Genomic DNA, 23,371 nt, shown 5'->3' on the forward strand with positions numbered 1-23,371 from the left:
GTGTTCCAATCATGGATTCCTACTTTGAACGTATTCTCTTGTTTAGTTTTGATATTCAATAATTCTTTGAGGAATTTGGAATTAATAAGCTTATTTGGTGTCACAACTAGTGTTCAAAAGAATTGTAAATGCTCATTGAAATGTTGTGTTTTGGTATTAAGTTATATATCAAGTTTAAAGCTTTCGTAATATCCTTATTTCCTCATGAAAGGGTTTTGGTGTGTTTATTATAAGTATGGAGCCAAAGGAATTGTCCTTTCAAAGCAACTCCTTCAACTTTTGAGTTTTTATCCTCTTTGACGATTAAAATGATTTTTATAAAATGTAGACGTTTTAAGGTGCTATCAAGGATATGAACCAACTACCGATCCTTTCGTATCTTCTTTGGAAGTGTTTTAACCCATGATAATGTCCTTGAGTCATTTGAATTGTTTTGGAGTGTTATTGTAAGTTGATTGGATAAATGAGAGATGAAGCTTGAAATCTTGTTTGTTATATTTGTAAGATTGTGATCTTTTGTGTTGATTCTAGATTCCCCTTAGATCATTTTAGAGTATTTTGAGTTTAGAATGTTAAGTTGACCCATAAAAAGGTATTTCGGTCATTTAACATCTTGTAATGATACTAGGTGATTGATTTTGGATGTTTTAGAGCTAGAAGTGCCATAGCTTGAGATTAGAAGATCTTTGGTGATTGTAAGCTTAGGACTTAAGGTGAGTACACTTACCTTGGAACACTTTTTCCAAAAATAAATATTCTGCTTGTGTTTTCCCTTTTGTGTTATGTTATACATATGTATATTACTTGAAAATACATGTTTTGTTTTCTCTTTATGATAGTTTATTATTCAGGGAAATCCTTTTGAATTAAGGACATGTTTTGAGAAATTGATTTATTTGTGTGTGTGTGGGTGGGGGGGGGGGGGGTGTTACACTTATTGTTTAGCAATATGGGCATAATTGCCTTTTTGGTTTTTCTTGTGAAATATCCCTTATTGATTTTGTGTTTTAGAAACTATCTAACATATACTTGGTTGCTAGTTGCCCGTATGGGAATTAATTGTGCATTCATGAAATATAATTTTGGAAATGATTTGATATTCAAAAGAAAAGGCTTTATTTTTTGAAAATTATTTTGAGCATCCATATGTGCATATCATGCAAGGATAGGTATAACTTTGTGGTCCCGGGTACCCAATTGGACATATATTTTGTTTGTTTATGAGTTGATTTCTAGATAATCATTATGTATGCGAGTAGAGGCTCGCTACCCCTCATGTGGTCTAGGTTAGATGGCCCCAGTGTCTAGTTTGATGTGGGTGTAAGGGTGATTCGACAATTTTGTATGTCATGCATTCTTCATACCCGACCATCATTATTTTCTTGCCAGATTTTAGTGCAAAAGTTGGCTGTCTGTCTTGAGTTCTTCATGTCCAACAATTGTTATGAGTTAGACTTCGATATTGAAATAGGTTGCGATAGTTGCACAAATTTCATTATCCATTTGGATTGTTCTGCTTGAATATATATATATATATATATATATATATATATATATATATATATATATATATATATATATATATGTGTGTATGTATGTATATATAGGTGTCAAGTTTTGTACACTTGTTTATTGATCGGATTATCGTCGTTTTGCAACTCGCATGAGTATTATTGGATCTATATGATCTTCTTTGAATTTTGATTATTGAGAAGCATATATTTAACTACGTGAATGTCTGCGCGTTGCGCAGTGGAATAATTATGTAGTTTAATATGGTTATATATGGTTTAATGTAGTGTGAATAAGCCATACATAAAACTTGTATGCGATTAAATAGCATGTATATTTTTTGATTTACAGATTTTTTATCATAATAAATAATGAAATTTTTTACTATTAGTTTAAAATTTTAAATGTAATTTTTATGTACACATTAGTATCTAATGTAATTAGTTGATGATTGATTAGATATGGATTCTCATTTGTGGTCCTCTATTTATGTTGAACCTGATAAAAATACATATTTAACGACTTTTGTTAATTTTACTATTGAATAGAAAATGGTGTCGTATTTGAAGTAAATATAAAAATTTTCATTCTCAATCTATTTTAAGATAGTGACATATTTTAAGTTAATATAAAAAATCATATTTTAGAACTAATGAAAAGAAAAAACGGAACCAAAATTTTTAACTATAATAAAGTTGATTCCAGTTAAAAAGTGTTCAATCGAAGATAATATCATTCAATAAACATCATAAGATATTACGTTATATTCAAATTACAACATCATTTTTGGAAGAGTCATTCAAAATTTATGAGACTATAGTGCCTAATACAACAATGTAATAACCAAATGACCGTAACTGATTTTAAATGAAATATAATTATAGTATATTATCTATGCAACTAAATTTCTACATATGTGAGATTTGTCTACTATATGGTATTCTTCTAATATATTATATTATAGTATAAACATTATATTTGGAAAACCACTTTGAGTTATAGTGTAGTTTATAACATTAAATTTGTGATGGGTTGTATTTGACACACATTTGTGTATTTATATCTATATTATATATTTAAAACAAATCTTATATAAACATCCAATCTAAATATTCATCTTCAAGTTTTCTTTCTTCGCCATGTAAAAAAACTTTTGTTGTAAAGCCAAAAATGGAATAAAAGACACTTAATTGTATGATCATGATATATTGTATTTTGATTGAGGCTTGTACAAAACATGCATGAGCATATATTATTAATTTATCTCTTGTTTTGGGTAATTCGAATAAGATAACTTCAAATCCAACGTATCAAACATATTAGCAAACGGATTACCCATTTACTAAAGTCTAAAACCTAAAAACTCAAACATATTCTAATACCATACAAATGCATAAGGTTTTAGCAAATTATTATCTCATATGAATTACCATTGATTATGTGTGATTAATTATTAAGAAGGTGAAAATGTTTGGAGGTTTCAAATGCATGAGGTTTTAGCAATTTATTGTGGGGGGTTTCAAATGCATGACAATCAAGGGAAAATGCAAGCTTTATAAGTATGTAAGATGTATATTTACCTTGTATTGTTTATTCACTTGTGAAGTTATTAGAGATTTGTCATAAATGACAATGTTCTTTGACTATATAATATTTTACCCCTAAGTTGACTTTTGATGTTGATTTTGTTGTTTTAAGATGCTATAGATTTGTACATGGTGTATCAACCATAATGGTGATTCATACACCGTCCATAATGGCTAACGTACTCACTAGGCTTCTTATAGCCTAACTCACTTGTTGATTAATTGTTGCTGATTAGTAAATATTTTCAGAAACTTAGTAGATTTATAAGTTTTAGATATTTAGAAAACTTTTGGTTTGTAACATTCTCTTAAATCTTATTTTGATATCTGATGTACCACTCTCATATGAATTGTTATTAAACCAATAGATATTTTGAAAAACTTTCATTGGGACCGTTATCCATTTGAACTCTTTAAGGTTCAACTTTGGAAATCATTTTTCCACAAACTAAAATTTTGAAATTATTACGAGGTTTGAAGAGAGGCTCGCCTTACTCTTTGTTCCCGAGTTCCACTTAAGGAGAGAAACGGAGAGAAATTGAGGGAAGGTGAGGGAAATCGAAGGAAACCCGTGTTCCCAAGTTTAATTGATCGAAGGAAAGTGAAGGAAAGGGACGAATTTTGGAGATTGGTTTTCCTTCCAAATTTTCCTCCCAAATTGGGCGGAAACGGGAAGAAAATTGGAAGCGCATCCTGCCTTATCTTCTTATGGACCATTATACCCTCAACCCTATTTATAAAATATCACGTAGTCGCACGTCCCATACACAATCGTCTTGCTCAAGTTCGCGCCATACTCTGATCAGGTACGTTTCTTCTTCATCCTCCCTGTACGTTTCTTCTTCCTCCTCCCTGTACAGTCTTTTTCTTCTTTATCTTCTACTTGCATGACCTTCCCATTGTGCAAACGATGCAAACATGCTGATCAGTTAATGTTATTTTAATACAAATAAGTTGGATTCGGTATTATGCTTTAATGTATGTTAATGCTATGTTTAATACATCTTCTGCACAATGATAATCAGTTTCATATCATCACATGAGTTAAGTGTTATGCGTTATGACCCAATTACCTAAATAAAAAACAAAACTGTTGTATTAAAAAGAATGCCAGATCCTATTTCACGATTGTGTTAGTAATCATATATAGATTTGTACACAAGTACATGTCAAATTTTAATTATGAAACTCCAAAATAAAAGAAAATATCTAAAGAAAAACTATGCTGCTATAATGGAGACATAAAATCTAAATATCAGCATCATATAAAGCTGAAATGGACCACATATATAGTTTATAAGCTAGCAGGACACAACCAAAGTCTTATTGATACTTAAAATCGAAGAACGTGAAAATCATTGAAATTAATAAATTTTCAAAGTTGGAGTGAATTGGATTATGCAATTATATTTATATGAACAATATGCATAATTTTTTTAGGATTTGATGTTGATGAAATTGAAAGTCACTGGTCACGAGTTAATGTACCATTTAATGCATGTGAATGTTTGTGGTTGGACGTTTTTTTGCATTAATTGATTTATAGTCTTTTGCATTGATGTTATGTTTAATACTCATCCTTTGTTTATGTGTAAACACCATTTTATGTTTACAGCGAGTTCCTAGAGACTCTCCAATTTTTGCAATTTTTTTTTTCTTGCAATTCTTGCAATTAACCAATTACTATTCACTGTAGAGTATAATAACTTTGGCCCAATGTTGATTGCCTCACAATTAATGAGATTTTTCTTCTTTTTCTTGATTAAATGAATCTTTAGTATTAGGAAAGTGCTATGACCAGTCAAGACGATGATGGGGAAAAAAGACGAAGGCTAGTGGTTACTGTGATGTTCATGGCCATTATAATACAACGTAGACTTTCAAAAAAAACCATAATTTACTTAGTAAGGAAGAACTATTAAAGCGTCAACTTGAACGAGAATGACTATTACACAAACTTATTAAAGGTGGGAAATGTCGTGAGCTCATTCGTGTGAGTGAACAAACTTTTAGAAAGTTGTGTACTATCTTACAACGGGATGGTGGACTGCGACCTACGCAACGCATGTCTGTTGAAGAACATGTTGCAAGGTTTCTACACATCGTAAGTAACGATATGAGAAATATAATGGTCTCCTTCATTTATGGGCGTGCTAAATCTACAACAAGTAGGTGCTTCCATAGAGTTCTTTGCGCGGTTGTAGCACTAGAAAGTTACTACATTCAACAACCTAAAGGTGATGTGGTCCCGAAAGAAATTCAAGAGAAAAAGAGATTTTATCCCTACTTCAAGAATTGTGTAGGGGCAATTGACGGGACACATGTCCGTGTAAAAGTACCCAATAGAGATGCCCCTAGATATCGTGGTCGCAAGGGTTACCCTACCATAAATGCCTTAGCCGCATGTTCATTTGATTTGAAGTTTACGTACGTTTTAACTGGGTGGGAGGGCACTGCCTCAGACTCAAGGATAGTGAAAGATGCACTTAAAAGAGACGATAAGCTACTAATTCCTAGGGGTAATTTTTGTTAACTAATTTAATTTTGTGTGTAGTCTTTTATTAGAAAACTAATTACATGTTATTTATAGGCCGATATTGTTTGGTAGACGCTGGTTTGCCTCGTACCATTGAACTAATGACACCATATAGAGGTGTCAGGTATCATTTGAAAGAGTATTCTGCTCACCCCCCAGTTAATGCAAAAGAGTTGTTCAATCTTAGACATGCTTCTTTACGTAACGCAATAGAACGGTCGTTTGGTGTTTTAAAAAGAAGGTTCCCAATCGTTAGAAGTTCACAAGAACCTTTTTACTCTTGCGACACACAATCGGACATTTTTGTGGCATGTTGTATCTTACACAATTTTTTACTAGACGAGGATCGTGATAAAAAACTTGAACATGAAGTCTTACAAGAGGTGTTGGATGAACAACCACAACAAGTGAGACATGATGTTAATAACGGACGTGTGCGTAGTGATGGGGCTGAGGAATTGAGGAACGCTATTACAACTCAAATGTGGAATGATTACTTGTTGAAACCAAACAATGAAATAGATATGTCTAATTAGTTTTATGGTAGATCAACGATTTATCAGTTTTATTTCATTCTGTTTGTAGTGACATTTGCAATTTTTTTTTGATGGTGTTATTTAAATTATGAGCCCTTTCTTTTTTTATAAATATTTGTACAATTTTTAATAATGTATTTTTGGTTATGTTATCTTTGTATGTACATAGCAATCATGAACAAAAGGGCAGCAGATGGAAGTGTTGTGAAAAAAGAAAATTTGACATGGACAGATAATATGGATAATGCTCTAGTTGAAGCTCTTGTAAAGGAAGATGATATAGGTAATCGGGTGAATGGTACATTCACTTCGCAAGCATATGCGAACATGATTGCAGGGTTGAGTAAAGAGTTTAACAAGTCTATTACAAAAGATCAACTTAAAAACAGAATGAAAACTTTAAAAGGTAATTTTAGTAAATGGTATGATATGTATCGAGGTACTTCGTTGAGTGGGTTCTCATGGAATTCTCAAACAAAACACATTGAAGCAGAGGATGAAGTATGGGAGCAATTAATTAAAGTATGTGTTGGTTTTACGTTTGATTTATTGTTTTATATAACTTTTTTACCATTAACTTTACTAATTAATTTTTTGGTTTTTTTTATAAACAGGCGAACCCTGAAGCAGCTGCATTCAGGACCAAAAAGATTTCAAATTACAATCAGTTGGAGATGTTATTTTCAGATGACAGACCATCGGGATCAAAAGCGGAAACAGCAAAAGAAAAAAAACGCCCGATTAAGCAAATCCAAAGAAATTAAAATAGAAAAAATTACTGATGTGGAAAAACTAATGGCAAATAAGGAGGTAAGTTTGGAGAACGTACACAAAGATGATGATGAGGACATTCAAATAGTGTCAGTAACAGATGTTTCACCAGATGGGAGTTCAAAAGCAAAGAAGTTGAAGAGTAAAAAAAGAAAACTAGAAAGCAAACTTCAAGATGAAGACGAAGTAGTAGCTGAAACTGAACCTGAACCTCAACCTCAACCAGAATCTTTTGAACACAATATTGTGCAAACATTTAAAGAAATCGTTGATGTTATGAGGGAAGGGAACGAATCTCGTGACTATACAGGTGAGGAAATCGAGAAAGAGTTAGAGTTGATGGGTTTGGATGACGATGAATTTGCGGATGCTTTCATATATTTATCGCGTAATCAAGCCGATGCTAGGACAATTTTTAGTTCTTCAATGAGGATGAGGAAAATCTTTTTAAGAAAGATGATGAGTGAAGCTAAAAATTGAATGATATCTTTAGGTTTTATGGGATTTTTTTTTTTTTTTTTTTACAGTAGGTTGCATTGGACTTCATTTGTAAGAGGGGAAATTTTGATTTTCTGGGTTTTCATTGTTGAATTGAGTTTATTTCATTAGTTGATAGTTTGATTAAATGTTTTTGATTGATTTTGATTTCAATTGTAGTTTATTCATATTGTTTACATGTTCTTAACATAATGTGTAAATAGGGGTATAATTGTAATCTTTTAATTTTCTTCTCTTTTCCCTCCTAACTCGGGAACACATAAACTAAAAATTTTACTTTCATTTCCTTCGAACTCGGGAACACGGATTAAATAAAATTTTCCTTTCCCTCCCTTTCCTTCGGTTAATATTTTCCCTCCCTTTCTTTTAATGAATTTACAAAAACCTGAGGAACAAGGTGTTAAACGATAATGCTAAATAGCTATTCCAAACCGTTTGGTATACTCGTCACCAGATTATTCTGATTGAAACCCCAAAATTTGAACCTGAGACGTCCCCTATAGTTCATCTTAGTGCCAGATAGATAATGTGGCACACGAGTAGAATTCCCCTATTACAGTAGTATTTCTCTTCCTTAGGTCGCCGCTATTAATACTTTGATACGTGTATACATATGGACCATGGGAATAAAAACTCTTATACAGATTCCAATACATAGCAATTCGAATAAACTATTCCACGATAACTCCACCCCCAAAAAAAAAAAACCCACCGGAGATCTATCCATGCCACTTTCTATTATAATGGGGCACATTAATACGTCCATATACGTGCATATGCCTTATCCCTTCCAACTATACGTAGCTTATCAAAAACAAGACTATGGCAGCAACGGGGGCACTAGCCGTGACAACCTTGGAGTTCGAGAGGAAGCAGAAGGGATGGTTTTGGTTCCGGAAATGGGATTTGGAAGACATGTCTAGCATTTGCTGGTTTACCGGGATTCATGTGTTGGCTGCATGCGCACCTTTCGTGTTTGATCGGGGTGCAATCAGATTATGTGTGGGCTTTGCTTTATTGAGCGCCTTCGGTATGACTCTAGGTTATCATAGACTTCTTTGTCACCGAAGTTTCAAGATCCCAAAATGGCTCGAGTATTTCTTCGTTTATTGTGGTGCTCACGCTTTCCAGGTATCGTGCCTATATGCATGTATAACATACATCTTTACTTCTATTGCCTATATCTTCTAATTGTCGGATCTTGCTTATTGTTTTTTCTCTAACTTATAAAATTACAGAGAGATCCAATGTTTTATGTGAACACTCACAAGAACCACCACAAGTATACGGATACGAATAGGGATCCTGTTACCCCAACTGACGGTTTTTGGTTTTGTAATATGGGTTGGCTTTTCAACAATGACCACATTGCTACAAAGGTGACTACACAATGCCTTACACTTTCATTTCATATTATCTTTACTTAATCTCGTAACCACCTTTGGTATATTGAATTGATCAAATTAATTAGTGTGGAGAATCAAGCTAAAAGCACAGTGGTTTTATAGGTTTCTTCATGAATCATGATACTTACTTTTGGCATCCAACTGCACTTGCAGCCCTACTATATCTCCAGGGAGGCTTTCCTTACTTGGCTTGGGCAATGGTATGTATATAATCGATATGTTAAATTAGTTATGTGAAGAGAATCATGCTTGTAATCCACGCAGGGAATGCGAGCAGTGGTGATTCACCATTTTGCAGCACTAGCAAGCTATGTCAGCCATAAATGGGGGGAGAGGCCGTGGAACACCTCGGATACTTCCACCAATAAATGGTATGTTTGCCCATGCGCAACACTTCTGCATATATATTAATAGGCTGCGTATGTATTCGCTGAATAATAATTGAGATAAAACAGGTGGGTGGCAGTGTTGACACTCGGAGAGGGGTGGCATAACAATCACCACGCTTTCCCGAGATCTGCTCGACATGGATTGGAATGGTGGCAATTTGACCCGACGTGGGTGTTGATCAAGTTTCTTCAGCTGCTTGGATTAGCAACGAACGTCAAGTTACCAACGGAGGCACAGAAAGGAAGAATATCTCATTACGTTGGATCAACTTAGAACAAGAATACTGAAAGTATAAAACCAAAAGAAACTGGGATTCTGGGAACCTTCGCGAATTCCAGAACTTTGAATATAAACACACATAGATACATATATAATGCGTGTATTAGAATCTTGCAAATTGAATAAGCTCACTACAAGGATATTACTCTTTGCAGACGACACCTATCCAGACGACATATTTCGTCGGCAAAAGTCAATCTATAGAGACGACATGTCGTCTGGACAGAGTTTTCAAACATCGACCATATTTTGTTGACCAGAAAAGCTATAGAGACGACATGTCGTCTGCATAGACTCGGCGGGAAGGGGAAAAATATTGGCGGCATATCGAATTTCTATACCGACGACATGTCGTCGGGAGGAGGAATCAAAAACATATTTTCGATTTATTTTAATTCTTTGCCGCAGAAAAGCAATACGATACCGTTTTGGTCATCCTATACAGACGACATGTCGTCTCTATAGGGCGCTTAAAAATTAATTTTGATTTATTTTTTATCCAGCTTGCAGAAACGGAGTACGATGTCGTTTTGGGCAAGCTATCCAGACGACATGTCGTCTGGAAAAGGTGGGACCGATCCGCGTGAAAATCATTTTTTATTTTATTTTATTTTTTAATGAAACGAGGTAGGACAACGCCGGTTTCATTTACCTATAGAGATGACATGTCGTCTCTATAGGGTTTCGCTGTAACAAAAACCCTTTCGGTCTTCATTTTCCAGTCGGCTGCCCAAACATTTTCCTCTCAATTTCTTCGGCGATCCTAGGCATTTTCCGGCATTCCACTTCATCATCCAGCTAAAAGGTAAGGTTTTGGTCCTTGATTTCTTCTTAATTAGTAAGAGCTTGAGTTTTTATTCCGATTTTGGGGGATTTGTTTCCAGTTTTGGATCCCTAAAACACTGCTGCCGGTGGGACAACGGTGAACACCGCCATAGAAAACGATTTCCGGTGATATACCTATCTTCACCACCGATTTTAAGGTTGGTTTTTTGATTTTTTTTCCCTGCTTAAAGAAACGTGAATGTAGTGTTTATATCTTTTTTTTCTTGTTCCTTCAATACACCATGAGATATGTACTTTTTAGATTTTTTTTTGGTTAATTGCTGGAGCAGATTCAACAAAAGATGCAAGATAAGGTATTTCCATCATCAAACTTCTTCTGTCATTATTTGTCATGTTACATGTTACATAGATGAAAAATTCATGTTTATAAAGAGCCACCTTTGTCTAAATTATAATATATTGTTTCAAAACGGAAATTAAAGCTATTGGATAACATGCTTGTGAATCAATATCCTTTTAAGGAAGTGAAACTCTTTGGTCCTTGCTTAATTTTATTATTAAAAATTATTAATAACCTTTTCAGAGCATGAGTCCAACGGCTGTAGCTAAAGTTGAGGCACAAAAGAAGAGAGTATATATTATATACGACAACTTCAATCTTTTAAAAATATATTATATCCCAAATGACAGCTTCAATCTTTTAAAAATAATACTACATTTTTGGAATGTATTGTAAGTTTTGAGTAAGTAGTAATGTGCGGATTGAGAACATGGTGGAAAAGGTTCCATCTTTTCAAACTGGTAGGGCATCTTGGTTCATCGACCTTACCACTGCTAATGCTTTTTATATTCTTCCTTTATTGGCTGCCATTTCATGTTGGATAACTGTCGAGGTGAAAAAAAACATTGTGTTGATTGTTTCCGTTTCCATGTCACCTTTTGGATTCCTTTGTCTTTATTGTATGTTGTGTTCCTCAGTTTACCATGCAGGAAGGTAAGCGTGGTGGTGTCTGGAAAAACATTGCAAGGGGTGGTGCTGCTCTTACACTTCCTCTTACAGCAAGTTTCCCTATGTATCTATCACATCACAACTCTTTCTTAATTATGAAAATTCCAACGTTGTCACTTGTTGAAACTTTTCAGTTAGCTAAATATGGCTGAGAATGATTTAGAAGAGGCTTTGTAGGAATGAAACAATTGGATGATATGATAGTTGATACCGGTCTGAATGAAAACAGAGGAAGTTTTCTCTTTATTGATTTCCAAAATTACATATTAAACACCACTTTCATATTTTTGTAGGCTCTCTTCTGTTATTAGATCACCTCCAAGATGTTCTCCCTTTTATTCAGACTCAGTAAGTTACTCCACTACATAGATATATATGGTTAACATTATATTTCATTTTATACAAGTTTTTGATCGGACAATTTTCTTCATCTTCTTTCTGTTGTTCTTGATTCAGCAATAAAGAAACCCCCTATGAAGAAGTTTTTGAATATACCCATAATAGTGCCTCCATGGCAGTGGGCCCACCTCCTTTTATACCTTACCATCACCATCCACCTTTAATTCCTTCGTTCTCTCTGGCTCTTAGGCATGACAATGGGGCGAGTTTGTAGCGAATCGACCTTGATCTAAACCCTTTTAACAAATTTCAAAATCCGATCCAAACCCGCTCTCGTAATTTGCAGGGTTTTAAATAATCAAACTGATACCCTTATCCACCGATGTAACATTCATAAAAATCATGTCAAAATTAAACTTTTCAAAACACATAAAACCATTTAACATTACATAGTTTGTTTTCAAAATATAAATATCAAAGTATCCCAGTATCAAAAAACAAAATCATAACAATAGGAGGAGCGGTACGATCATGCATTCGCTTTCCCGCGATCTCTAGAAGTACCTGAAACACCAAACTGAAATTGTAAGCTCGAAAGCTTAGTGAGTTCCCCCAAAATACACATACCCATGACAATACATATATAATCATAAACAACATACTATGGGTCCAGTCAACCATCGGGTTGGAATACCTCAGGCCCTCAACCATCAGGTTGGAATGCCAACATACTATGGGTCCAATCATCCTCAGGATGGAATACCCCAGGCCCACAACCAATATGTTGGAATGCCCACACACTATGAGTCCAATCATCCTCGGGATGGAATACTCACGGCCCACAACTAACAGGTTGGAATGCCCAGGTCTATTGGCTTTCGCACAAAGTAGATAAGCCTCAACCGCCAAACAAACATGTGCACATATAACAGATAATCACATAACAGTCTATAGACAACAACTGATCTAATGGATCATACCACAAACATAACACCATCCTATCTACCATGATATCGATCTACCAAATCATATCACATACCACATAATACTATCCTACCCTTTAGGATACCGATCTAACAGATCATACTAGCATAACATAACCATGTAACAATCCAAAGGGTCGGACTTGGTGCCTTAGACCCCTGAGTATAGTGAGGATAACTCACCTCGCTCGAAGTGCTGAAATACTATAAATCTCTAACTGTTGTCTCACCAGGAATCCCAAACTATTACACAATCAACACCAAATTAATACCCAAAATAACCTTCTTGACTAAATGTCCACACCATTCATTAAGTCCATTCTCTTTATTTGGCCAAGGTAAAACTACCCAGTCCTTGACTTAAAAGTCCACATAAAGGCCCATTATCGGCCCAATTTACTAAATCGGGCCCAACTTCCTAATTGGGCCTCACTCCATGATCCACTATCACTACCGGGCCCAAAACATCTTATTTACAAAGTCTAGCAAAGGCCCAATTCCATTTAGTCCATAATCAGCCCAAAATTCAAAGCCCATTTGACAAAGGTCCAATAGAGGACGTACACAGGGCGTACTCCTCTGGTATGCAGGGCATACCCGACCAGATGTTGACCACCATCGGGGTAGTTGACCCAGTACCCTGGGCGTATTGGACTTACACTGAGCGTACAAAACAATTTGCCAATACCTTATTAAGTGCTTAATGACTTAAGCACTTAAGCACAAACTTCTGATCCAAAGACCTAACATGCCTAGGATCCATAAAGTCATGAACTTTATCACTTTGTACGTCCATAAAGTTATTAATGCTTACTCTTAATCCATTAAGACCTTATTTCTTCATGCATGGGACACATACAGCTAATGAGACCTCATTTTTTTCACTCAAGGTCCCTTCAAGAGTCTAAAGGGACAACCATTTTCATCCAAAACACAACATGCACCACCTTATGGCTTTTAGGACAAGAAATGCTTCTAATAAAGCAAAATAATGAGATCTATGCATATATGCATAAAGTTTGGAACTTTATACGTTCTGGAGCTTCTTGAGCACAAGTTAACTTCAGATCTACAAGCTTGATCTCCTTCTCCAACGCTTTGATGCAATAACTTCCTGTTAAAGCACTCAAAAATACACCAAATAAGCTTAAACACACAAATGAAAGGCTAGGGTTTGGGGAGGATGACTATTATCTATGGAGGCTGAGGTAAGGGAGGTTTGATGCTCAACATGTTGCTTATATAGGCCCCAAACGCTAAATATTAGGGTTTTCACCCTGACATCAGTATGCCCGGCGTATACACGTGTACGCCCAGTATACTGAGGCAGACCTTAGTATGCTTAGCGTACTCTTATGTACGTGTAGCGTACTCCTTCTTGGTCCAAGGTTGCAACTTTGGCCCTTAAACTTGTCTTGGCTCAACACTTCCAACTCCAAGGACCATAAATGATAAGGTAATGATAGAGGAGGGTTTGGAAATACTTGCACAAATCTTGGGATGTTACAACCGAATCAGTAGATATCCAAACTCGCCCCGTAACCCGTAGGTTTTTTGAATAATCAAACACATTTTACTAAAATCATAAAATCACATTTATTAAATAAAAAAATGTTAATTTAGAATACATGTTACGTACTCGTGGACGTTCAACTGGAATTAAAATCATTATTGTAGTTACTTCCGATTAGTTTTTGAGCTTCAATTCCATTGATAGAGAATAGTAATTACAAATTTTCTTCCGGTTGATAAATGATTTCATTGATTTATAAATAAAATTGGTGATTACATGATGAAATATAAATGAAATGACACCATGATTCTAGACAGAAGACTGAAAGTCTAGAAGTTGAGTCTACGAGTCCTATGTAAAAACAGTTTAGTTTTTGGCCTTTTTTCTTTGGATTTTCGATTGGAATTTAAAGTAAACATTAGGTAGTATAAAATATAAATGTATAATTCTAAAATTTATGTGGGGCGGATTATAAAGGAGCAGATCGATGATGATCCATATCCGACACTTTTAATAAAAGGGTTATCGGGTATGGGTCATTAACGGATAAACAAATCAAAAACTATGCTCCAAACTCATATAATTGTTAAGGGTTTGGATCAGATCATGGTTAAAACCCGCTCCATTGTCAGGCCTACTAGGCCTCTTTTCTTCCAGCTTACCTATAATGAAGAAAATCATCTCATCTCTAAGAATCTCTTTCATAAACATGACAATTCCTTAGCACATATCAAAGATTTGGCCAAACTATTTTCCTTGGCCTTGTTGCCGAATATATTGAAACCTAGTTATTTGATGGCAAGGATGGAGCCAAGAACATAAAATAAAAGGAAGATGTTTGGATGGGTTGATTATCATAGTGGCCCATCTCCGTGTTGACTTTTGATTTTATCCAACCTCTTTCATTCTAAGAACCCTAAATCTTTAAATCGATATGATAAAAGATATTTAACAACAAGATGAATAAATCAATAGTTGGGGTGTTATACACTGATGAGTAATTAGATGAGTTTAGGTTTTATTGGTCTTTGCTCCATAGTTAGAGAAAGCTTCCCTGGTGTTTGCTCAATCATCAAACTATTTTGCAAGTTTTGAAAAAAAAACCCTCTAATTATGGAAATCGAAACTGTGCTTGTGTAATACCGAGAGTGTGAAAAAGACACGAAGAGATATGGGTGATTTTTGATTTCGCATGTTTTTTCTAGAACCCTTTTCGTAAAGCTATGATTTTACAAGTTTTTTTAAAAAGATTGACGACCATTTTCGATTTTCTGAAACTATTTGGGTTTTGGTTTGATTTTTATTTTGAGTCTGATTTCTAAAATGATTTTTGATTTCTAGAACCATGTGGCTTATAGGTTTTTGTTTTTGTTTTTTTTTGTTTTTTTTTTATTTTTTATTTTGGATTTTCAATTTTTGGATGTGGAGGTGAAATGTGCAAATTTGAGGGGGGGGGGGGGGGGGGGGGTAATAGAAGGATGATGAGAGTAGGAGAGAAAGACATAAAAGAGGATAATGGGTTGGTAAGTGTAGGATGATGAGAGTAAGTTTAGAGAATAATCTGTTGGTAAGAGTACAATCAGAGGAAGCCATAGGATAAATGAGTGGCTAATGGGAGGATAAGGGTGAAATGTGGTGGGAATAGACCCTATTTCTTTTCAATTTATCAATAATAATAAATGTTATCACATTGATCGAAAAATAACTACCCAAAGTGCATTATGATAATTTTAAATTTGGAATGGACTAAATCGTAACAAAATCATCGTTCAGAGATGAAACATGCAAATTTTAAACGTACAAAGGACAGTTCGAAATAATTTTTTGAAAAAAAACCAAACATGTCTTTATTTACTTGTACGAAGGAGGATTCGTGCAATTTACTCTTCATTTTTTTTACGTTTAAGGACCAAAACTGCAATATAACTTCTAACTTATTACCGCAAATCTCTTTTCTTATATAAATGACCTCCTCAATATGACATTTACCTTTCGCCTTCTCCATCATCTACTTGTGTTATCACAAATCCTTTGATCAATAGAATGTCATAATCTCACTTTCTTCGTTATAAAATTAATAATAACGAATTTGAAAAATACTATATTTATTTATATTTTTAATATAATAATAATAATAATAAGTTTTTTGTTTATAGAAAAATTCAAATATTTTCATTACAGCAAATTTTCAATATTTTATTAGTTTATTAAATAGTCCCAAATTAATTTGTTAAGATTTTGACCGATTAAAAACCAAACATTTACCAATTTTTAGGACCTTTTTTGAAAAAAAAAAAAATTAATATAAAATTAAAACGTAAAATTTAGATTTTATTGGATATTTATGTTTTTATTGTCACCCAAATTAGAAAAATCCGGAGGCACGGAGCTCTCGTCTCGTTTTCCGACCCCCAAAAGACGACGACACAGGCGCACAACTCTGAAACTTCGCACCCTCAACGGCGGCGACCGACCTCTGCTCCGAGTCCTAGGCTCCGAGTGGCAACACTTCAGTTCCTTTACAATACCTGAAAACCCTAGGCTCCGGCTCGGAGTGGCAAGACTTCCGGTATGTTTTTCATTTTTCTACACTAAAATAAAAAATAGACTTCCAAGAGATCCTTCTTTTGCATAAATCGTTTAATTAAATTGTTTGATTCTGTGCATCCAGTGTATGGTGATTATGCCACTGGCATTAATCATTAGGGTTTGGAGAAGTGAAGGGAGTTAAGGCATAAGACAGACACAAAATAATTTTATAACTCCCATTACTGGTCTTGTTTTCTATCTATGTACATTAACTTTATCTGTGAAAGCAAAGCATAGACTCTCGGAAAATTGATATTTTTTGATTAATCAATTGATATATTTGATCACACTCAACGCTACTTTGCAAAGAAGGAATTATTGTTGTTCACCATGTCAAAGTCTGTGATTGCATTTAAAATTGTCCTGTTTTTGATTAATCACATGATAACCATGAGATTGCCTTATGTCTTTACTTGTTTGGAGAATTGAAGTGATGATGTGTTGTTTATGTATATATTCATTAACAAATTTGATTGATCTTTTATGTAGCAGACTCAATTTTACAATGAACAAAGGAGGAGCAGGTGGTGGCACAAGTGGGGCAGGTGGTCCCACAGCTGCAGCAGCAGCAGCTGCTGCCCAAAAACAGAAATCTTTACAGCAGAGAGTTGATAATGATATTGGAAGTATTGTTGACAATTTCAGCATTGTTGTTAATGTTGCAAGGGTAAACTTTTACTTTCTATCTTGTTTCCTTCAAGAAAGAATTGTTATCAGTAAAGTGTTAGGTATGATGTAATCTGAGAATGAATGGAATGGAATGGAATGACTGATTCCATTCCATCTCCTGAATTATCTTGTAGGTCAATGATCCTCCTGTCAGAAACTCACAAGAAGCTTTCATGATGGAAGTGCGTGCATCAAGAATGGTAAGAAGAAAAACTAATACAATCATCAGAAAATTTTCAACTAATGATGGAAAGGAATGTACAACTTGTTAAACAACAGGTACAAGCAGCGGATTCTTTGTTGAAATTGGTATCAGAGTTGAAGCAAACAGCAATATTTTCAGGATTTGCATCATTGAATGATCATGTGGAACAGAGAACAGAGGAGCTAAACCATCAAGCTGAAAAGACTGATAAAATATTAGCAAGAATTGGTGAAGATGCTGCTGCTAGCCTTAAGGAAATGGAATCACATTACTATTCATCTATTGTTAGGTCAACAAAGTCAAACCAACAATTTCATGATCAATGAACATTAATTATGTCAATCTGTATGCTATTTAATCACTAGATGTGTTTTTGTTACTTTAGTCTTTTGCAAGATTCAAAGTTGAAAACATAAACTTTGTATTTTGTGTTTTAGGGTTTGTGTTAAAAGTTAAAACCAAGGGTTAAAGACGAATTTGTGTAAAATACATACAGTCGATTCGTATGCTGATGTTGATAAACTTTGTGTGAGAATCTGTATGTTCTAAAGATTTATGAACTACCTAGAGAAAAGTTAATATTTTCAATTATTAACTTCAATTACTTAGATACCAACAAATATAAGAATTTTTGGGATTGTGAAGCACCCATTTTTTTTTTTATGAGTTGTTTTTGTTTTTGATTTGGAGGTATTAAGATTTATGTAATCTACAAGTATGACTCACTCTTGTAGAAATGAGAAATCATTGTAACTGAGATTGAAAGAAGATAAAGAGAAAATTTGGAAGAAATGGGTATACACAATAGGGTATATTTCTGCATTTTAATGGTGGATTATACGTTTTACATTTCAATATGAGGAAGAAGAAAATGAACATTTGAGAGAGAGAGAGGGGTCTCCTTTTTATTTATTTTACAATTAAAATTAGAGATTTTTTTTTAAAGAAAATAGAAAAACCAAATTAAAAGGACATATTAGACTTTTCAAAGAAATTGATGAAAAAGATGGTGTTTTGCACTTTAACATGATGCAAAAGAACTTTGTATTTTTAGAACTACACCAAATAGAAAAAGAAATGAAAAACACAAAATAATTTGTAATCTACAAAAATGGTGTTTTACATTAACTTGATGTACAAAAATGTGTGTGTGTGTGTTTTTTTTTTTTTTTTTTTTTTTTTTTTTTTTTTTTTAAATTAATTTTATTTTATTTTTAGAGCAACGTGTACTTTTTTGTTTCTTTTTTAGACCTGCACTACATAATATATTATGTACTTTACTTTTTTGGTTAGTTTTTTTTAAAACCTATACTAAATAACGCCATACTTTTTTTTTTGGTTCTTTTGTTCTTTTCACGAGACTAAATAACATTGTAAGTTTTTTTTTTCAAACCAACACTAAATATCAAAATTTTTTTGGACCTCTAATAAATATCAGTACACTCATAGCAAGGAATAAAAATGAAATTTCTTTTCTTTTGAAGGTGGTATGCAATTCAGTGCAAGCTAATATAGAATGGAAGAGTAATATGGTAATTTTCGTCATTCGGTATAGTTAGTTATATATATATATAATCAAACGACATTGTTTCATTAAAAGAAAAACTCAGTAAGAACTTTTAAATCAGTCGACAACTATCAAACAACCTCTTAACGTTTGATCTTACAGCCACTACATAGAATTTTCACTTAGTTTCAATTGGACCTTCTTGTTACAACAAATCTCATATGGCTCCTCTCTCCTTAACAATCTCTAACGTCCCAAAAATCAAGACATAATTTTTTTTTGTTTGTAGGTTAATAAATCGTTAATACATATCTTTCCATGAGACCAAGGTCAACAAGTTTTGGCTAAACATCATTAAATCGGAGTAATTCACAAAATGTGGAAACATGTGGTGTGTACTCTGAAATCAACCCGAGCCCTTTCATTTGAAAAACCGGAGTACCTGAAATATAAACTGAAAACAGTAAGCACAAAGCTTAGTGAGTTCCCCAAAATACCATACAAAATACAACCACAAATTATCATGCAACATACCTATAGTTGCCATGATCTTCCCCCTTGGTCTTTATCTGATATGTCATGGGTCCCCCATGGTCATTACCTGGAATGTCAGGGGCTCCCCCCATGGTTTGATATCTAATTTTCACGGACTCACCTCAGGATCTTCCATGCAAGTATCATAAAGAAAACTAGCATACCACATAACATGTAATGGGTCGACATTTGTGCATTTAACCTAGGGATATAGTAAAAAGACTCACCTCAAACAGTACACGAATAATCCTACATCGCCGTTGCTGCTGCGAATCGACTCCCGAACTGAGCCAAACAACCCAACACCATAATCAATAACTAAACAAGGCTAGACCCCAACACCAAGCCCAAAGATAGCCCAACTAACCAGACCCACTATTGGTCCAAATCCATTAGGCCCACTAAGGCCCAAATCCATTGGGCCCACCAAGGCCCAATAAGGAATGCCCAAAATCTAATCCGAAGAGGAGTCCAAATCCAAAAGTAATTCCCCAGACGAAGAAATCCAACTCTCAAAGCCTAAGACTCAAAACCAAAGTTCAAGGTCCAAAAATGTCAAACGAGCCCAAAATGACGCTGAGCCATTTACGTTGGGCGTACTATAAATCCCTCAATATGTGGGGCGTACTAACAATTACGCTGGGTGTAGACGCGAATTATCCAAACTTGATTCATGACTTAATCCCTTAAGCACTTGGCCCAAAACCTCATGAAACCTTCGAAATAAGCCCTTAATTGCTAAAGTTGGCAACTTTATCAATTTGCATGTCTTAATCAGGCCCAACAAGGCAAATTAATCCTTTAAGACCTATAAAAACCACCTTAACACATGCATGGTCCATCCTTAAACATTAAGCAAGCATCTTTATGAACTAATAACCTCAAGGATACTAAGAGTAGCAACTCAAAGCTCATGGAGTGGTGACAAACCACTAGATCTCACCCATGAGATCAAAATGGGACCAAACCACATATAATACTAGATCTAGATTTCAAATGATCAAGGTTAGAGCTTTATGCCTCTAATGAGTTGGAAATGAAGAAGAGAGTCCATATCCACAAGCTTTCCTTCGATCCACCACATTGCATCAAGTTCCAATTCTTGAATAAACACCAAAACCCACTAAAGATGCACACAAAGAGCTCAAAACACTCTTGGAGGAGGCTAGGGTTCAAAATTAGGGTTTTGGAACAATGGAGGCTACTAAATGAGGGAGTCTTGAGGTTATCATGATGTTTATATAGTGCCTAAACCCTAAAAAAATAAGGTTTGTCGCTCTGACCATTACGCGGGGCGTACCATTAGGTACGCCTAGCGTACCTGATCCACCCACGCGTCCCTTAGATCAACACATGAGACTAATTTGCTAACTTATTCCACCAAGGGCCAAACTTGCCAAAACATCAAACTACCATAACTTCTTCGTTATAAGTCCATTTCTAACAAAATTTATATCCATGGAAAGGTGGAAAGGAGCTCTATGATTCTAACAACACACCATAGCCTTAAAACTCCAGAACAAAAAAAAAAATTCATAAAAGACCGAGTTATCAAATTACGATTATACCCTTGGACTCCGGAAACACCATCGAACACTTGCATCACTTAAACCATAACACTCACATCCAAGAAGGGCCAAATCCTTCCTTCCCCAAGGCCCAAAGACTTATGATGACTGATAACTGGGCCACAACCCCGTACAGTGAAGCTATTCGAAATCGGGTGTTATATAATCATGCCTTTATGAGATGAACAATTTCCTCTTAAAGCCCCTTTCTTATGGATTATAGAACCCAAGAACTTTAAAGTCTCATTTGGGTGTAGGACTTACCTACCTATACATACTTATACTTTTTTGATATTTCACTACACACTAAGATTGCACCATTGATATTCTGTCATAGTAGTATTGATCCTAAAACCTTTTCTTCTAAGTACATATTCCAAGAATCTAACCTAGTATTCAACCAAGTTCTATTCTCCACCAACAAAACAATATCGTTGGCAGAAAAAACATACACCATGAAACCCTTCCTTAATCTTGCATAAAGTCCCACAAAAAGTCTAGGCGAAGATGTAAAGGCTAATAATTGATCATGAAGAAGCTCAATGCCCACTGGAGGAGACTTTTTCTTGATAACTGTACTTCAGACACTTGCCAAAGACCAGAATTACATGTCACAAATTGCCCAAATATAACTCCCTCAAACCCTTATAGCTTCGAGGGACCTCTAGATCTCCTCTCATGGAACATTGTTATATGCCTTTTCCAAGTCAATGGATACCATGCAGAAATCACTATTTATTTCTTTGTATTTTTCCATAAGGTGTTTACAAAGGTGAATCATTTCGATCATCAATCTCCAACGTCTATGTAACGTCTGAATTTTTAAAAATTTTTATTTTTAGAATAGAATAAACACTCATTTTCATATAGATATATCAAATCTAAGACCATTCTTTCATAATCTATAAAGAAAAGCTTCGTGGAATCTCATATCACAAAATTGTTGATGTGTGTGTACAATCACATCTTTGCCTTTCCATGATTTGATGAAAAAACTAAAAAAAAAGTTTAATCCATAACTGTAAGCCAAATCATACTAAGTTTTCTGAAATGTCATATACATCAATAAACATACATACAAGCAAGGCTCTCAATGCTAAAACCGATCCACCTGAACAACATCGAGTATTTAGGTTCACAACACTTTAGTTGATCTTGATGGGTTTTGGCCATATGAACATTCCTATGTGCACATGCAAACCCTAATGCTTGGATCTAGGTTTCTCTAATTAAACATGCATTGAATCCAAGACTTCTAATGGCTAATAGAGTATAAGAACAATACAAAATCAGAGTTAGAAGTTTACCTTGAAACACTTGTTTGATCTTCTTGTTCTTGGAGCTTTAGAGTCACAAATGTCACTCCTCTAATGGCTTACAAACACCAACTAGCAAGGAGGATGATTTGAGAGAGAGGAGAGAGGAGAAAAATTGGCCAGGGTTCTTCCAAAGACAAGGGTGCCGATTTCCTCACCCCAAGGGGTCTATTTATACTTGTAAGGCTCCTAGGGTTTCACCCTTAAATCCTAATTGGATAACTTAAGCCCTAAGCAATCCAAATCCTTTCCATGATAAGCCTTGGACGAATTTATGGCTATCCTAAGCCCTAGAATTCGTCCACCTCTTATCCTTAAAGGATTTATAGCCCAAAGTGTAACTATCAAACAATTGACAGTTTATACCGCTTTATTTAATTAATCTCTTTAAGTCACCAAATTAATTCCTAATTAATTTATGACTTATATTAATCAAATAATAATATTATTATTCCTTATATTATTCTAATAATATTTATTCTCTCATAATAAATCATCCTGTCAAGTTGCTGTGGTGAAGGCAACCCAAAAGGACCATGCACAATCGGGTCAAATACTTGCCTAATATAGTTGCAGCCTTAGACACTATTCCAACAGTCTCCCACTTGGATAAGTCTAGTAACTATATGCACAAGTACAATCCGATTTGCAATCGTAGCTCTCAAAGACGCTATCAAACTCTGATCTAATTAATCTTGTCCTTTAGATAAGGGATCGTACAGTCCTCTGTTAGATATCATGCTGACAATTCTATGGAATGATTAGTCTAGCATTTGGTTTCTCGATCTTCGATTTATTTGACATAGAACTTAATCGAACACATCAATTCAGTTCTAACC

At 34.6% G+C, this 23,371-nt stretch overlaps 3 protein-coding genes across 7 annotated transcripts; all 3 read left to right on the forward strand.

Moving 5' to 3' along the window:
• The first annotated feature begins 6,344 nt into the window (after positions 1-6,344).
• LOC145089615 (L10-interacting MYB domain-containing protein-like) lies at positions 6,345-6,934 on the forward strand. The gene is made up of 2 exons (XM_079028032.1): positions 6,345-6,692; positions 6,785-6,934. Exons 1-2 carry the CDS (start codon positions 6,345-6,347, stop codon positions 6,932-6,934), a joined length of 498 nt encoding a protein of 165 aa, XP_078884158.1.
• Positions 6,935-8,223: 1,289 nt separating this feature from the next.
• LOC145086883 (acyl-CoA C20 Delta5-desaturase-like) lies at positions 8,224-11,657 on the forward strand. Of its 4 annotated transcripts, none has more exons than XM_079024731.1 (7): positions 8,224-8,570; positions 8,678-8,818; positions 8,999-9,045; positions 9,110-9,216; positions 9,301-10,319; positions 10,399-11,522; positions 11,603-11,657. In XM_079024731.1, exons 1-4 carry the CDS (start codon positions 8,262-8,264, stop codon positions 9,126-9,128), a joined length of 516 nt encoding a protein of 171 aa, XP_078880857.1. In that variant the 5' UTR covers positions 8,224-8,261; the 3' UTR covers positions 9,129-9,216; positions 9,301-10,319; positions 10,399-11,522; positions 11,603-11,657. The 4 variants fall into 4 exon arrangements, with proteins under 4 accessions (XP_078880857.1, XP_078880858.1, XP_078880855.1 ...); XM_079024732.1 differs by having other exon boundaries at positions 10,399-11,373; XM_079024729.1 differs by having other exon boundaries at positions 10,399-10,497; positions 11,279-11,657.
• On the forward strand, positions 11,527-18,142 carry LOC145086885 (mediator of RNA polymerase II transcription subunit 22a-like). Of its 2 annotated transcripts, none has more exons than XM_079024733.1 (5): positions 11,527-11,657; positions 16,514-16,713; positions 17,223-17,400; positions 17,537-17,602; positions 17,682-18,142. In XM_079024733.1, exons 3-5 carry the CDS (start codon positions 17,239-17,241, stop codon positions 17,931-17,933), a joined length of 480 nt encoding a protein of 159 aa, XP_078880859.1. In that variant the 5' UTR covers positions 11,527-11,657; positions 16,514-16,713; positions 17,223-17,238; the 3' UTR covers positions 17,934-18,142. The 2 variants fall into 2 exon arrangements, with proteins under 2 accessions (XP_078880859.1, XP_078880860.1); XM_079024734.1 differs by having other exon boundaries at positions 17,226-17,400.
• Positions 18,143-23,371: the final 5,229 nt, after the last annotated feature.

Source organism: Lactuca serriola, chromosome 2 (assembly GCF_051521515.1).
Source record: "Lactuca serriola cultivar US96UC23 chromosome 2, Lser_US96UC23_V15, whole genome shotgun sequence".
Classification (NCBI taxonomy): Eukaryota; Viridiplantae; Streptophyta; class Magnoliopsida; order Asterales; family Asteraceae; genus Lactuca; species Lactuca serriola.

Excerpts from the sequence above, each read along its gene's own strand:
- LOC145086885 (XM_079024733.1), top strand. The coding sequence starts at position 17,239 with ATGAACAAAGGAGGAGCAGGTGGTGGCACAAGTGGGGCAGGTGGTCCC. Across the intron at positions 17,401-17,536 it reads TTGTTGTTAATGTTGCAAGG|GTCAATGATCCTCCTGTCAG; the intron begins GTAAACTTTTAC and ends ATTATCTTGTAG. Across the intron at positions 17,603-17,681 it reads AAGTGCGTGCATCAAGAATG|GTACAAGCAGCGGATTCTTT; the intron begins GTAAGAAGAAAA and ends GTTAAACAACAG.
- LOC145086883 (XM_079024728.1), top strand. The coding sequence starts at position 8,262 with ATGGCAGCAACGGGGGCACTAGCCGTGACAACCTTGGAGTTCGAGAGG. Across the intron at positions 8,571-8,677 it reads GTGGTGCTCACGCTTTCCAG|AGAGATCCAATGTTTTATGT; the intron begins GTATCGTGCCTA and ends ATAAAATTACAG. Across the intron at positions 8,819-8,998 it reads ATGACCACATTGCTACAAAG|CCCTACTATATCTCCAGGGA; the intron begins GTGACTACACAA and ends CTGCACTTGCAG.
- LOC145089615 (XM_079028032.1), top strand. The coding sequence starts at position 6,345 with ATGAACAAAAGGGCAGCAGATGGAAGTGTTGTGAAAAAAGAAAATTTG. Across the intron at positions 6,693-6,784 it reads TATGGGAGCAATTAATTAAA|GCGAACCCTGAAGCAGCTGC; the intron begins GTATGTGTTGGT and ends TTTTATAAACAG.